At 34.2% G+C, this 17,117-nt stretch overlaps 1 protein-coding gene across 2 annotated transcripts in view; it reads left to right on the forward strand.

Moving 5' to 3' along the window:
* Positions 1-17,117, forward strand: part of LOC128982843 (zinc finger CCHC domain-containing protein 8 homolog) — a 108,724-nt gene that overhangs the window by 44,397 nt on the left and 47,210 nt on the right. For both annotated transcript variants that reach the window (XM_054401882.1, XM_054401883.1), the window contains exon 5: positions 14,248-14,372. In XM_054401882.1, coding sequence (XP_054257857.1) covers positions 14,248-14,372 — 125 coding nt within the window. The remainder of the gene's footprint in view (positions 1-14,247; positions 14,373-17,117) is intronic.

Raw genomic sequence — 17,117 nt, forward strand, 5'->3', positions numbered from 1 at the left:
TAATATTAAATGAACCTACCACATAGTTGTTTTATTTTTTTAGATCAGCTGTCTGAAATTTTGAAATAGGCATTTGACAGTTCTGGTTGTTTACATTTAAATGTCAAAGCAAATGTAAACATTGTGAATTTTCTCATGCTTCCATGGAGACCAATTATTAATATTTAATTTCTTACAACAGCTGGAGTTTCAAAACAATGTTTGTTTCCCATGTTAATCTTATTAGTCCAGGAGCAAACTGCACATATCCAGCTTCCGTGGGATTTTTTGTGAAGGGAATGTGTGACTATGTGGAATCTCTTTATTATATGTCACATAATGGTGTAGTACTGGGTGTTTACCCTCAAATTGCGGGGTTTGGTTTTTATGACGTCGTAAATCCAAGATGGCCGCCATGTGTGACATCTATTCATTAAATTAATAATAACTCTTTTCAGAGTAAAATAATCGAATTTTAATTTACACCATTGAATTCAGCTCAAAAAATCAAACAATTTGGTGTTTTAAATCATTGCTCTATGACAATTGGTTACCGAGATATTGAAGGCGGAAAACACAGAACATTGTCCCCATGTTATCCTTATGGGGAAAAAATAAAATTGTATATCTAGCTTATTACTCAGCATATCTTAATAATAATTGGTATGTGGCTTCATTTAGTAGAGATCTACTTGATTATGGCCTAAAGTCCCCCATTTTTACATTTCCGTGGCAGCAAACCTGCATACTAACTTCCAATGTTATTCTTATGGACAATTTTTTGCATGCTTGTTCATGAACATACTTTGAGAAATGATGATGTGTGGCTCCATTTTAATTATTTATTGAAGCATTTGTAATTTGTTGAGTATACAGGTCTGCTGCTACGGGTAGGTCTGCTATAAACAAATTACAGGTATTAGAAAATAAAATAAATTAGACTATAGTTGTGAGGCATATAATTTTGTAGGATTTTGAATTAAGCAATTGTATGATTGTTGGCGATTGATAGGTAATGACATGTAGAACCGTGTACTAACGAGTATTTTGTCTGAAAGTGTGGCCAAGCTGGTGTTTTCGGCCGCCATCTTGGATCCGCCATATTGGATGTTAATAACTTTTTTATACAATGCTCATAATGACACATCATTATGAACTAAATTTTCACGCTGATTTCAATGCTGAAATATGTTTTTAAATATATTTTTTCGTTTGGAAAATATATTCAAATAAAAACTATGATTGGTGGACTTATTATCGCTTGCAATTCGTTATAGTCTTAAAGTATTCAGTGATGTAAGGGCTTTTATTTAAGCTATAGATCATTAAAATCGGACGAGTTAGAGTTGAGCTATGAACCACAACACAATATTAAATTTAACTTTTTCCAAATCAGTTTTATTAAAAGATTTATATCTCGGTTTGTTAATACGGCAAAAGGTTCATTCTAGTCTTAAATTACTCAGTAAATGTCTGGTTTAAAATGTTATTAATCACTAAATGAAATCTGACTAATTGAAAATGAGTCATGGGCCTTTATTTAACACTAGCTGTTGTACCCGTGCTTTGCAACGGATAGAGGACACAAAATAGAAACATTTTAATCTTTACATCTGTTGCTTATAATATAGTTACACATCCACCAACGCTTTTAGAAACAAAATTCAACTGTTATGGCCTCAACTGTATAGAAACATACCACCATTTTGGGTTTGATTAATTTTAAATCTTGTGTAGGCTGATATGAGAAAAACTGACCAAATCTTTGAATAAAACTTTCACATACATGATTTACCTTCATCTCCCTTAGTTACATATATTTTAAAGTTATTTTTGACATTTTCAATTTCAATTTTGAAGTTGCAAAAATACTAATTATTAAATTTAAATGAACATTTTTTTTTATTTCACTCTTCTTCATATTAAATCACAAATCCTTCCATCTTCAGTTTATTCACCCACAATAAATCATTAGCAAAACTAAGTCAGCTGTTATAAACTTAAGAAATATTGTTGTGCCTTATCAATTAGTCGAGGCGCTGAGGGGGTTTGAGCATGCATAAAAGTGTAACGAAATTTGACTTTTGATTGTTGCTATGGGTACCTAGTAGATGAAGAAAATCGATGTTGTCGCATTTCTAGGTGGTTAATAACATGGTGGGGAGGGGGTGAAGTTGGGGGCCGCCGCGCACAAAATAGCTTATATCTCAAGAACCAAAAGTCATATGAATACGTTAGACATGTCAAACTGTGCAGAAAAATGCATTCTACAAAGAGATTATGTAGTAGTTTCACGGAAATTGACAAGAAGTTACTAAAAATTATATTTTTTAAATTTACGATAAGTATAATCAGGAGTATACTTACTATCAGGATGAAGTGCGACAAGTGTTCCCAGGCTAGTGTCCGAAGAGTAGAGGAGGTTTTTAGTGGGTAGTCTCTGGGCCTTAAGCCCGTTGGAGTCCCACACTACAGGCTAGCAACCTGTGTGCATAAATGCATTTTCCCACCTCTCCCTACAAAAAAAAAAAAAAAAAAAAAATCAGGAGTATAATGGTTTTTGTTGTTGTTTAGAACCACTAATTTTTTTATTGACAACTTTTGAGAGTAGTACACAATAGGTAAATAGTATTTCTGTATAATGAAACTATTGCGGTACATAACTTAACAGCTATACAATCCTCAGATCCAATAAACATAACACAAACAAAGGCGCAAAACGCGTCACGGTCATTGTTCCTGCTGCCGTAACTATTAATGGCGAGTACAGTTCAATCTGATACTTATATTATACTTTTAGAAAGATGGAGATTCTGAAGATTCATTTTGATATATATAAAATAGTATTGAGTGACTATTATGTAGCGAGAAATATAGTTTGTAAAAGAAGAGAGTTCAAAATAAATTTTTGTGGTGGATCGTTTCCATCACGATCTGAAACTGCAATAAATTCCCTACGATTTATATATCTCCGAATCTGAGGTTGGTTATAACAATTTTATGTAGTTTTGAAAAGGTCATAAAAATTATGTTTTCGTAAAAAAATTTTAACATTTCACATTCTGACGTAAATTACTCAGGAAATTTCGATTTCAACTACATTTAACTATATATTTTTAGAAAGAGCTTTTACTCTTTAATTATGCAGTGTAACCAGTGTAAGCTAGGAATACAATGGAAACTCCATGTACAGTATCTAAACTTAAATTTATTTCATTACAATACAAAATTGATGGTAAAAGAAAAGAAACTAAGGGTTCACAATAAAAGTTTACAAAGGGTGGCAAATGAATTTACTAATTTAAGCTTTAGGCTAGGCCTATTACAATAGCTCTAATTTAGGTTGAGGGGTTATATTGCATGGATCTCAGGTGGAGTGATCGAGCGGCGTTTGAATTTAATCTTGTGATTATATATAGCCTAATTAAATTTTGTTTTGAAATATAAATTATGTTCGAAATATTTTCTGATAGGTTGAATTAATTAATGTTCTGAATAAGCTTCTATTAGTTTCTTGACTTTTAAATTCTGGTACAAAAGTTCAAAAGTTAGGCTTAAAAATGTTGTAATGGCTTCGATCCAAGGAAAGAAAATGTCTACTGGAGTGATCTCACCAAAATTGATGTCTTCTTCACAGTTAAATTTCTTGATGTTGTGTAGTTATTAATGTTTGTAACAAGGACGGATCTTCTTTAATCAAATTTCACTAATTTATTCCAAATATATGCACTTTTTTTATAAATTTTTATATTAAAATATGCAGTTTTCAATTTATATCTTCATACTAGCTCATCACTCTTGGAAGTGAGGAAGGTTTGATGCATTGTTGCTTTCACATATGTCAATGCTGACTTTATCACAGAAAATTGTAGGCCACTGTTCACACATATATTATAACAATTTTCATTTGCTATAGAGCTCAATTTGAATTTTGACAAGTTATTTAAGTAAAACTATATTGAATTTAAAGCAATTTTGTTACAAAAAGTTGTAGGCTATTATATATTTACATGAAATAAGGTTATTTGAAAATTGTCTATATTATATTGTATTGAATCAATTACCTATTGGTCTGTTTGGCCATATATTATACAAGGTTTGATAAAGGGAGATAGATTGACATATTGATAAAAATAAAAACATATGGTAAAAATAAAATTATTGTATTGAAAATTTTTGTGAAAATACTGAATTGTTACAGCAGTATAATATTTATTTACTGTTGATGCAATAAATTTATTTCTTATACAACAATTAAATAAAATTTGGTAATTAAAATAGTTTTGTAGTTTTTTTATAATTTTATTTTTATGCGTATTTAAAAAAAAAACATTGATATTTCTACGTAAGGATTCATATTTTACACAACCTTAACATTTGGATAATATGGATAAAAACCTTATTTTTATGATTTTTGCTGGTTTATTTGGACATTTCTAATTTGCATAATCCAAAAATTTGCCAACCTCTTTCTACTACGCCTAAAAGCATTGCTGAAAAATATAAATTTTTATATTATTATATTCTACATTTATCACTGAAACATAATATATAGTACATATCTACTTATATGGGCATGTAACTGTTCTCTGGTAAAATATATGTTACCACTACAAAAGGGCCAAAATATAACCACCACTGGTACCCAAATAGGGTCAAGGATTGAGAGAGAAGAAGTAAAATTATAATGCTTCGAACTTCAACTAATCAGCTGTTCAGGCAAATTTAATTGTTAACGATTGGTGGGATGATTCGTTGCATTACTGTCAGAGACAATGAGGGGTAAAGAAAAAATAACCTCTCTTTTTAAGTTTTGAGTAGTGGTTTTTGGTAATTAAAATACTGTCGCAGGTTAATTAGTGCACACAACTCACGTAATTAGTGTTAACGACACTCGTAGAATTTTTAAAGCACTCACCAAGGCTTGTATTTAACATTTTCTACTCGTATCGTTTACACTACCTTTACGCGATCGCCGAAACAGCTGTTGCACCAATTGTGCTGCCTGGTCAGGTGATGGAAACGTTCAACCACCAAAATTTATTTTGAACTCTCTTCTTTTACAAACTATATTTCTCGCTACATAATAGTCACTCAATACTATTTTATATATATGAAAATGAATCTTTAGAATCTCCATCTTTCTAAAAGTATAATATAAGTATCAGATTGAACTGTACTCGCCATTAATAGTTACGGCAGCAGGAACAATGACCGCGACGCGTTTTGCGCCTTTGTTTGTGTTATGTTTATTGGATCTGAAGATTGTATAGCTGTTAAGTTATGTACCGCAATAGTTTCATTATACAGAAATACTATTTACCTATTGTGTACTACTCTCAAAAGTTGTCAATAAAAAAATTAGTGGTTCTAAACAACAACAACAACCATTATACTCCTGATTATACTTATCGTAAATTTAAAAAATATAATTTTTAGTAACTTCTTGTCAATTTCCGTGAAACTACTACATAATCTCTTTGTAGAATGCATTTTTCTGCACAGTTTGACATGTCTAACGTATTCATATGACTTTTGGTTCTTGAGATATAAGCTATTTTGTGCGCGGCGGCCCCCCGGGCGGCCCCCCAACTTCACCCCCTCCCCCCAACTTCACCCCCTCCCCCCAACTTCACCCCCTCCCCCCAACTTCACCCCCTCCCCCCATGTTATTAACCACCTAGAAATGCGACAACATCGATTTTCTTCATCTACTAGGTACCCATAGCAACAATCAAAAGTCAAATTTCGTTACACTTTTATGCATGCTCAAACCCCCTCAGCGCCTGGACTAAATAGTCTTTTGAAATATTAAAGAAACTATATCTGTACTATTAAAATTTTTTAACAAATAATCAAAGACAGCAGACAAAACTAATATGATTATCAAAGCATCAAGGACAGAGGACAAAAAAATGTAATAGCAAATACAGTACATATATGTTTCATTACATCTCTGATTCTACTCTACAAAAATATCAACAAACAACTTAATATATACTCGTACAAACCAGTTCTTTTAATCAGTTCCATCGTCCATTGTCTTTACATTTTCACACTTACCATTAAGTAAACATAGTAACAGATATTTCATTGATTTTAGAGACAAAAGAACACTGTGCACTGCTTTGTTTTGGTTTAATTTAATCAGTGGTGTGACAAAACACAAATAATTTATTTATCAAATAAAGTAAATGTGAACTGAAAGCTATGTTAAGATAAAATAAGAGTATTTTGTATTACCATTTGATAATTAAATATAGTTACACATAAACAACAGATTTTAGAACACAAAAATCAACGTACAATTTAGTTATTGATGATATTCTTGAGTTAAATTTAAACATAGGTTTAGCAAAACACAATAACTAAATTTACCTAAATATACATATAAAAAAAAAACAATGTGATGTGCAAGTTATGTTAAGTTAATCCAACACATGTTAAGCAAGTCGAATTTATTTAAAGTAGCCTCCAAATTCATACAAAACATCTATCCATTGTAATTTTCTTACTGTTTCCATGAAAATATATCAATAACATTATTTTCATAACACTTAAGACACTTTAAAAATCGAAAGCAGAGCCTGAATTGATACAGCAACACTTTTAGAATAGGTATTTTTTTTATAATCATTGACATAGTTTTTGAATAAATGATCTTTGATAAATTTTTAGATTAAATACAGTAAACCAACCACATAATTGTGATATATCTTATATTACTAATATTATAAATGTGAAAGTTTGTGTGTGTGTTTGTTTGTTTGTTTGTGTGTTTGAAGTTCAATCACGCATAAACCACTGGACGGATTGGGCTGAAATTTTGCATGATGATAGCTTACATTCCCGATTAACATATAGGCATATTCTTATCTCAAAAATCCTTTCGGGCTCCGCCCCAGTGGCTCTGTAATTCCCCATGTTAACCTTATGAGTGTTCATATTTAAAGGGAATTAAAGAATATTTAGTCAGCTGTTTCTTTTTTTTCTTTTTTTGAATTTTTTTGTTTTTTGGAATGTACTGGCGGCCACTTTTCTTAAAGAGGGTATTAAAAAGCTGGTGCACAGATATAGCAAATGTCTCAATCTCTTTGGTGATTATGTCAAAAAGTAACCATAAATGGACCAAACTTTTGGTAATAAATTTAATGTTTTATATGAACTTGTCTTTTGTTTATAGCCTATCGGAGGTTGAAAAAAAAACAACCCCTCGTAAAAAAGTTGGTTCTATGATATGGAAAAGCATTAAAAAGTTATAAGATTTACCAACAGAGTGCAGCACTATATTTTTTTTTGCATTTATGAAAACAGCTAATTTGAACTAAGCAGCAACAAAAAACTGTGATTCACAATGAGAACTGTCAAAGTAGGATTGTTTACAGTTATGTTTATGTTTTTCATTTCATGAATACAGTAGAACCCCTGATATCCGGCCTTGGTTTTTCCGGTCCTCTGTTTATCCGGCCAGAGGCCGCGGCGGCTGCCGCTCTCATGTGAACTAAGCTGTAGGCAAGTGAGCGCAGCGAACGAGCTCCAACCTAAAGGTGAGTGAGTGTTAAGCTGCAGGCAAGTGAGCGCAGCGAACGAGCTCCAACCTAAAGGTGAGTGAGCGTAGCGAACGATCTTCAACCAGGACGTGATTGAGCCATGCGAACGAGCTCATCTTTAAAATGAACGAGCTTTTGACATAAAACCACATTAGGACAGGACGACGTCTGTCGGGTCAGCTAGTATATTATAAGATTAAGATAAAGACTTAGGGCCTACCTCATTAGACATAAATAAAACACAAGTTAAAGAATGATCTTTATTAAGAAACTAGAGGACCCATGCTGCTCCGCAGCGTTAAAATAATTATTATATCCGAGATATAATCAAATTTATAATTTTTTCAAATTTATAATCGGTCGGGTGGAAGAGCCAAACGAACTTGGCGAAGAAAACCCAAATTTAACTCCCATAAGAAATACATGGGGAGCAAATTTCGTTTACGTATATGCCAAGTGGGATTATAGATACATTTATGCCGATGCTTTATGGCAAATCTGTACGTGCATACCTTCAATTGGAGACCTCTATCATGAAAATCGGTTGGGTAGAAGAGCCAAACGAACTCGGCAAAGAAAAACCAAATTTAACTCCCATAAGAAATACATGGGGAGAAAATTTTGATTACGTATATGTCGAGTGAGACTATAGATAATTATATGCCAATGCTTGATGGCAAATCTGTACGTGCATACCTTCAATTCAAGACCTCAATCATGAAAATCGGTCGGGTAGAAGAGCCAAACTAACTCGAATAAGAAAAACTAAATTTTTTTAATATATAAGACTAGCTGTTGTATCCGTGCTTTGCAACGGGAAGAGGACACAAAATAGAAACATTTTAATCTTTACATCTGTTGCATATAATAGTTACACATCCTCCAACACTTTTAGAAACAAAATTTAACTTTTATGGCCTTAATAGAAACGTTTAAGTTATGACTTTTAAATCTGGTAAGTAGTGGATACCACCATTTTGGCTTTGATTAATTTTAAATCTTTTGTAGGCTGATATGAGGAAAACTGACCGAATCTTTGAATAAAACTTTCACATACGATTTACCTTCATCTCCCTTAGTTACATATCTTTTTATTTATAATTGACATTTTAAATTTCAATTTTGAAGTAGCAAAAATACTAATTATTAAATTTAAATGGACATTTTTTGTTAAATTTTATTCTTTTTCATATTAAATTACAAATCCTTCCATCTTCAGTTTCTTCTCTCACAATAAATTATTAGAAAAACTAAGTCAGCTGTTATAAACTTTAGAAATATTGTTGTGTCTTATCAAAACAGTCTTTTGAAATATTAAAGAAACTATATCTTTACTATAAAATGTGTTAAACAAATAAATTAGCATTAATGACAGCAGACAAAACTAATATGATTATCAAAGCGAGGACTAAAAAATGTAATAGCAAATACAGGATATGTTTCATTGCATCTCTGATTCTACTCTACAAAATATCAACAAACAACTCAATATACAAACCAGTTCTTTTAATCAGTTCGTCCATTGTCTTTAAATTTTCACACTTAGCATTAAGTAAACATAGTAACAGATATTGCATTGATTTTAGAAACAAAATAACACTGTGTACTGCTTGTTTTATGATATTTTCCTTGGTTTAATTTAAGTTTTAAAACACAAATAATAAATTTATCAAATAAAGTAAATGTGAACTGAAAGCTATGTTAAGATAAAATAAGAGTATTTAAATTAATTAGTTATTGATGATATTCTTTAGTTTAATTTAAGCATAGGTTTAGCAAAACACAATAACTAAATATACCTAAATATACATATAAAAAAACAATTGATGTGAAAGTTATGTTAAGTTAATCTAACATATGTTAAGCAGTTCAAATTTATTTAAAGAAGACTCCAAATTCATATAAAACATCTATACATTGTAATTTTCTTACTGTTTCCATGAAAATATATCAATAACATTATTTTCATAACACTTAAGACACCTTAAAAATCGAAAGTAGAGCCTGAGTTGATGCAGCAATGCTTTTAGAATATTTTTTTATTTCTATAATCATTGACATAGTTTTTAAATAAATGATCTTTGATACATTTTTAGATTAAATAAACCAACCACATAATTGTATGAAATATTATATTAAATTTCATTGGATCAGCTGTCTTAAAATGTGAAATATGCAATTTGGCAGTTCTTCTTATTTACATTAAAATGTCAAAGCAAATTTAAACATTGTGAGTATTCTCATTGCAGCCATAGAGACCAATCAATATTTACTTTTAAAATCCTCACCTCAGAACTTTTAAAGCCAAAGGGGCAAAGCCCATGGTCAGTATCGAAGTGTGAATAGTCCTATAATGGTCCTTGGTATGGTAACTATATTTTTGTAAAATTTAAGCCCAGTTGGTTCAGTAGTTTTTGCACCTATTAGTAATACACATACAGACAGACACCATTAGATTTTTATATAATATTATTTAACATTAATAATTATTTTTATTTAGAAATTTTTCTTTGGTTAAAGCAATTAAAGACATACAGGGCTAATCAGGGTTACAACATTTGTTTGGTGTAAGTACAAAGTAAATTATGTGTGATGAGGCATATAAGACTAAAAGGTTCCACGTCTAAAAATTGTAACACTGATGACTAGCCCTGTATGTCTTTAACCAAAGAAAGTTTTGGACATAAAAATAATTTAATGTTAAATGATGGTTCATGACTCATTTTAAAATAACTTAGTCAGATTTCATTTAGTGATTAATAAAATGTAAAATCAAACATTAACCAAGTAATTTGAGACCAGGAAGAACTTAGTGACGTACTAATAACCCGAGATATACATCTTTTAATAACAACAGAACTTTTTTTCTTTTTTTGCTGAACTCCTGCATCAATCTTTGCATATTTCCAAACTTTCTATTTATTGCAGTGTTATTTATTTTTGTTAATATAGTCTATCCTGTTGTTATTGCATTGTTATATCTTGTTCTTGTACAGAGTTTATCATATTGTTATTTTTCTGAAAGTTTTATCTGTTTTTCGTTTGTTCTGCCTCTTTACTGAAGTTTCACTCAGCTATTGCATTGCATCATTGTTATTGTTCCTATACTGGTTTTGTTTTTCGAATATCTCGTTTTGTCAACTTGTTCAGATAGTTTGTTATTTATAGTTGTTACTTATAGTTTGTTATTCATAGTTTGTTATTTATAGTTGTTATTTATCTTTTTATGTCTTGTATTGAAGTCTTCTTTTCCAGTTTTTTTTCACTACTTTTGTACTGGCCTGTGATTTTTTTCTGCTTCTTCCGTATGTAAGATTATTGTATTATTCATGTAAAAATGGTGCAACCGTTAACAAATAAATAAATAAAATAAAATAAACAAATTTGTAATAAGTTAAATTTAATATTGTGTTAGGGTTCGTAGCTCGACTCTAACGCTCTAACTCAACCGAATTTAAAGATCAATAGCTCAAATGAAAGCTCATACATCACTGAATATCTTAAGACTAGAACGAACTGCAAGCGTTAATAGGAACTGGAGATATAAGAAAAATAATTTAAAAAATATTCAAAGTACGAAACGTCCGTAAGAAATGTATGGGGGAGAGTTTTTATTTGAATATATCTTCCAAACGAAAAAATATATTTAAAAACATATTTCAGCATTGAAATCAGCGTAAAAATTTAGTTCATAATGATGTGTCATAACACTAGCATTGTATAAAAAAGTTATTAACATCCAATATGACGGATCCAAGATGGCGGCCAAAAACACCAGCTTGGCCACACTTTCAGACAAAATACTCGGTAGTACACGGTTCTACATGTCATTACCTATCAATCGCCAACAATCATACAATTGCTTAATTCAAAATCCTACAAAATTACATATGCCTCACAACTATAGTCTAATTTATTTTATTTTCTAATACCTGTAATTTGTTTATAGCAGACTTACCCGTAGCAGCAGACCTGTATACTCAACGAATTACAAATGCTTCAATAAATAATTAAAATGGAGCCACACATAATCATTTCTCAAAGTAAAAAAATTGTCCATAAGAATAACATTGGAAGTTAGTATGCAGGTTTGCTGCCACGGAAATGTAAAAATGGGGGATTTTAGGCCATAATCAAGTAGATCTCTACTAAATGAAGCCACATACCAATTATTATTAAGATATGCTGAGTAATAAGCTAGATATACAATTTTATTTTTTCCCCATAAGGATAACATGGGGACAATGTTCTGTGTTTTCCGCCTTCAATATCTCGGTAACCAATGGTCATAGAGCAATGATTTAAAACACCAAATTGTTTGATTTTTTGAGCTGAATTCAGTGGTGTAAATTAAAATTTGATTATTTTACTCTGAAAAGAGTTATTATTAATTTAATGAATAGATGTCACACATGGCGGCCATCTTGGATTTACGACGTCATAAAAACCAAACCCCGCAATTTGAGGGTAAACACCCGGTACTACACCATTATGTGACATATAATAAAGATATTCCACATAGTCACACATTCCCTTCACAAAAAATCCCACGGAATACAGTTTGCCCCCCGACTATATGGAGAAATACAAAACTTTAAAGGGCCCCAGGGCCTCACTCTCTAATTATTTACCTTAAAAGAAAGTTTCCTGCACAACTTCACGCTACGCTCTTTCCAATGACACCAAAAACATGTCAATCGGTTCAGTAGTTTCGGAGGAGTAATAGTCACAAAAATCCTGCTTGCGTATTAAATAAGTATAGATTCGTCTAAAAACTGAAACATATAATATAACATATAAATATTATTTACATTCGTTCGCCTGTTGAGTGTAATGTAAATTTAATTTTCCTATCAAAATAGACCATTATTTATACTATTTCATATATATATATATATATTTATCGTCCTAAAAATAAAGAGTACATTAGACTCTCACTAATCCGGCAGATATAGGACCGTAATACTGCCGGATTAGTGAAAATGCCGGATTACTGGAATGTTATCAGTTAAAAACACTTAAAATGCAATTAAAACTCGTCTCCGAAGATCGCGTGATCGGAAACTGCTATTGCCGCGATCGGGCATGACGACGATGATGTTTCCGTAATCTTGGGAGACGATGATAACGTCTACACAGCCGCGGGAGATAATCATTATTTTGCCACTATTGCTCATGACGTTTCCGTGACCACGGGAGGCGATGATAACGTCTACACGTCCGCGGGAGATGTTCGTGATTTTGCCGCGATCGCGCAAGTTGACGATGACGTTTCCGTGACTGCGGGAGTAGACAATAAAGTTTGAAACACGGCCGCAGGAGATAATAAAATCTTTGCTGCGACAGCGGAAGACAATGATAATGTCTACATGACCGCGGGAGATGTTCATGATTTTGCCGCAACCGCGCAAGACGATGACGATTACGTTTCCGTGACCGCGGGAGGCGATAATAACGTCTATAGGTCCGCGGGAATGTTCATGATTTTGCCGCGATCGTGCATGACGATGATGACGTTTCCATGACCGCGGGAGTTGATGATAACGCCAACACGGGCGCGGGAGATAATCATGATTTTGCCACGGTCGTTCATGACGACGATGACGTTTCCGTGACCACGGGAGTAGACAATAAAGTTTACACGCCCGCGGGAGATGATAAAATCTTTGCCGCGACCGCGGAAGACAACTATAATGTCTACATGACCGCAGGAGATGTTCATGATTTTGCCGCGATCGCGCAAGACACCGATGACGTTTCTGTAACCGCGGGAGTAGACAAAGTTGTTTACACGGCTGCAGGAGATGATAAAATCTTTGCTGCGACCGCGGAAGACAACGATAATGTCAACATGACGGCGGGGATGTGCATGATTTTGAAACCATCGCGCAAGACGACGATGACGTTTCCGTGACCGCGGGATTCAATGATAACGTCTATCTGTCCGCGGGAGATGTTCACAATTTTGCCGCGATCGTATATGGCGACGATGACGTTTCCATGACCGCGGGAGATAATCAGAATTTTGCCGCGATCGCAGAAGATCTCCCGTCAAAAGATGCCGGATTACTGGAGTGCCGGAGTGGTGCAGTGCCGGATTAGAGAGGGTCTACTGTATATCTGTTTCAAGAGTTATTGGACGTATTTTAATTTATATACCGTAAGTTGAAGTCCTCAAATTCACAAAAAAAAAAAAAAAAAAAATACAAACAGGTTTTGCGATCCCGTTAATCCCGGGATTAAAAGTCACCAATCCCAGGATTTCTAGGTATCAAAAATCGGCCGGGATTCGGGATCCCGGGGTTGAGACCCCTTCTTTTAACACATAAATTTAAAAAAAGGAGTCACATCTTCCTAAGTAACTCTTTGTTTAACATCTCATTGTAAGCACACAGATAATCTTTGATTAGTAATTCTTAAATCTGTTGAAACAATCATGTTTATGGTTAAAACTTAAAAGTTTATGCCCACAAGTCAGTTGACATAAATCTGGGGTTTACTTGTGATTCACTGACACAAGATTGTTTAAGTATCTACTACTTATACCAAGGTATTTTTTTTCCGCCCAAGACAAACCCCGTCAGTTAAATCTGTCGTTGTAAGATGGAACTAATTCTTGTTGGTTAAAAAATAAAATTCTTTGAATGTAAATCTTAAATTTGGATAGTTAATTTAAATTAAAGAGTGTGAGCCTTATTTTTATTATGACTTTTGATAGAGGTGAATGACCCTGACACAGAAGTTGGGGAAGTAGTTGAAGAAGGAAGCAAGGATAAATATGACATCAGAAAAATAGTGCACTACCCTGGCTTCAATGTTCCTCCCCCACCAGGCTTCTACGATGTGAGTAGTGATTTTGTTTTCATAAAACAAATGACTCATGTGTAATAAGTATGTTCGTATTCCTTCCTTTTTGCAATTATAGCACCTGATGATCTAAGGTAGCTTGCATTAAAAAAATCTATGCCCCGCTTTCTCACAATTCCAACAAATCGGTGTCTGTTGCGACCTATCGGGAGCCCTAAAAACTGTTTTCGAAGTCCCTGGGTATGAATGTTTGTTCAATGAAGTATCTTGATTTAGAGAAGTGGACCTATCGATGTGTCTAATAACGGGCGTTTCACGTGGTTTCGGAGTTTCAATCATGTCAACCTCGACAGACTTGCTAATACGAGGTTTTGGAGTAAAAGCTGCTTCGGGAAATATGCTCTGAGCAGGTGCAGGAGGAGGTCGGTAGTTCTTTTTTTCCCTTATGTAGCTCTAGTAGCCCTCGGCTAGTTTCAGTAGTTCACTAACTGTTTGGAACTGCTCCCTTCCAATCGTTAGTTTATACTCTGGTCTCATGTTCCTAAATATCCTATTAAGAAGGTAATTTTTCGAATATGAACCATGACGTCGCATTAGCATTTGTAATGCAACAACAAAATTGCGAAGTGGTTCGTGTTCTCCTTGGGTTCTTTTGAGTATCTCTTCTTCCAAATTTCTCCTATAATCTGGTGGGAGAAAGTATTCCTCAAAATCAAGAAGAAAGTCCTCATAAGATTTCCAATTATTTTTGTTATTTCTATACAAATAGAGAGCCTGACCTTTAAATAATTTTGGCAGAGCCCTAATCAAGATATCGTGATTCATGTCGTAGGCTTCAATAAGTTCATTGAGTCGTTCTAAAAAGGATATCGGGTCTTTGATGCCATAGAATCTGAGATTCCACTTACGCACTTGGTTACATATTTGACCAATTGCTATAGAATCCTTTTGTGATCGATTTAACACAGTAGGACTGAAAGCTGTCATTTGTTGCATTGCACTCATAGTTGGCCTCTCAGAAGTTTGAACCGTAATGGTTTGGGAGTCCAGTGTGGCTGCCAAGGGTTGGTTGTAACCAGACGCTTTGCCTACTAACAATGAGAGGGTTCGTTGAACTTCTTTAAAGTCGGTGTCAGGGGGTAGACCTAACATTTCTCTCACGCTCTCACTTTCTTGTGTCCAATCATTCTGACCGTACTTTAGCCCCTCAGGGTTGAAATCTCCTGTGAACCCAGCGTCATCCAAGGGGTTTGTTTGGATGTGAGTCGAGGGGTTCGGATAAGTGCATTCGCCAATGTCAGTCGAAGCAGGTGGTGTAGTCATTCCTACTCCTTGTCGCAAAAAATCTCGAAACACTTTACGTAGGTCATTGACCGTTCCTCTCGTATCCAAATTAAACTTCTGCATCTCTTTTTGCAACTCTGCTTTGTTTAAAGAATATATCCAGCCTACCCGGCCATCTTAGGAAAACGGCGATGGTGCTACTGATGTAGCAGGGGGGAGAGCGGGGAACTCTGACGACATAGTGGCCGTGGTGCTTACTGTAGTTATCGGTACGTCCGATGTAGTTGTTGGTGTTGATTCTGTCGTGGCTGGGTTTGTAGCCTTCCAAGGATTTTAGTCTTTGTTTTTCCTTATACTACCCCCCTCGCCTTCGTTCACAGACAGGGTGAAGAGAATCCTAAATATTTTAATCCAATGCCTTAGTGAATACATTTTGATCGATCAATCCTACGAAGTATGTTCTTGGCTTAAAGTTGGTCGTTTTATCCAGTTTCGTCAAAAATAAGTCGTCAAGCTTGTCGTCGGGCTGTCGTATCGTATCGTATCTGTTGTTTGAATCGTCCCTGTTCGGGCGCCAAAATGTAACGCTTATCTGGTCGACAACGTTCTTGTCACCTGGTAAAGCCGTTTACATTTAAATTTTGTCCAAATAGCTCAGCAAGCCAAGGTCCGGTTATATTTGTTGGTTAAGGCTCAGACCCGTGACGTTTAGGACGATGTCCAACAATTTACGTTTTCGGTCTCATCACAGCCCACATAACCAACAATAAGATTAGCAAGGTGGTAAGATAACTTTAAACCGGATCGTGGAATAGGTTGGGATTTTAAAGTCCGGTTGATCCTGATTAATAGGTCGGAGAAATGACGTTATTTCCCAACGGTCGTTGGTCGGATGGTTGGGAGAGGTTGTTTATTTGAGAATCGGTCCCAACGGTCGTCGGATGGAAAAATCAATTGGGTCGCTAAATGTAAAATCGGTCCCAACGGTCGTTGGATCGGAAGTAAGGTTATCCCGAGTGTAGTCGGCAGGGATAAATGTTACTTCCCGACGGTCGTTGGATGGATAAATCAAGTGGGTCGTTAAAGGTAGGATCGGTCCCAACGGTCGTTGGATCGGAAGTAAGGTTATCCCGAGTGTAGTCGGCAAGGATAAAGGTTACTTCCCAACGGTCGTTGGATGGATAAGTCGAGTGGGTCGTTAAAGGTAGGATCGGTCCCAACGGTCATTGGATCGGAAGTAAGGTTATCCCGAGTGTAGTCGGCAGGGATAAAGGTCACTTCCCAACGGTCGTTCAAATCAAATCAAATCAAAAAATCCTTTATTTACAGTACATTTCTATACATGAATTGTGTCAAGTCAAGAATAAACATAACTATACATTTGGCAAATTTACTACACTAATTAATTAAGAGCTATAATCTATATGTATACACTTTCTCCCCTACAACTACTTACTGTTCAACCATTACAACTAACTATTGATTTGACATACTAAT

The sequence above is a fragment of the Macrosteles quadrilineatus genome, unplaced genomic scaffold (assembly GCF_028750875.1).
Source record: "Macrosteles quadrilineatus isolate MER2022 unplaced genomic scaffold, UCM_ALF_1.0 Scaffold_1__1_contigs__length_201487025, whole genome shotgun sequence".
NCBI lineage: Eukaryota > Metazoa > Arthropoda > Insecta > Hemiptera > Cicadellidae > Macrosteles > Macrosteles quadrilineatus.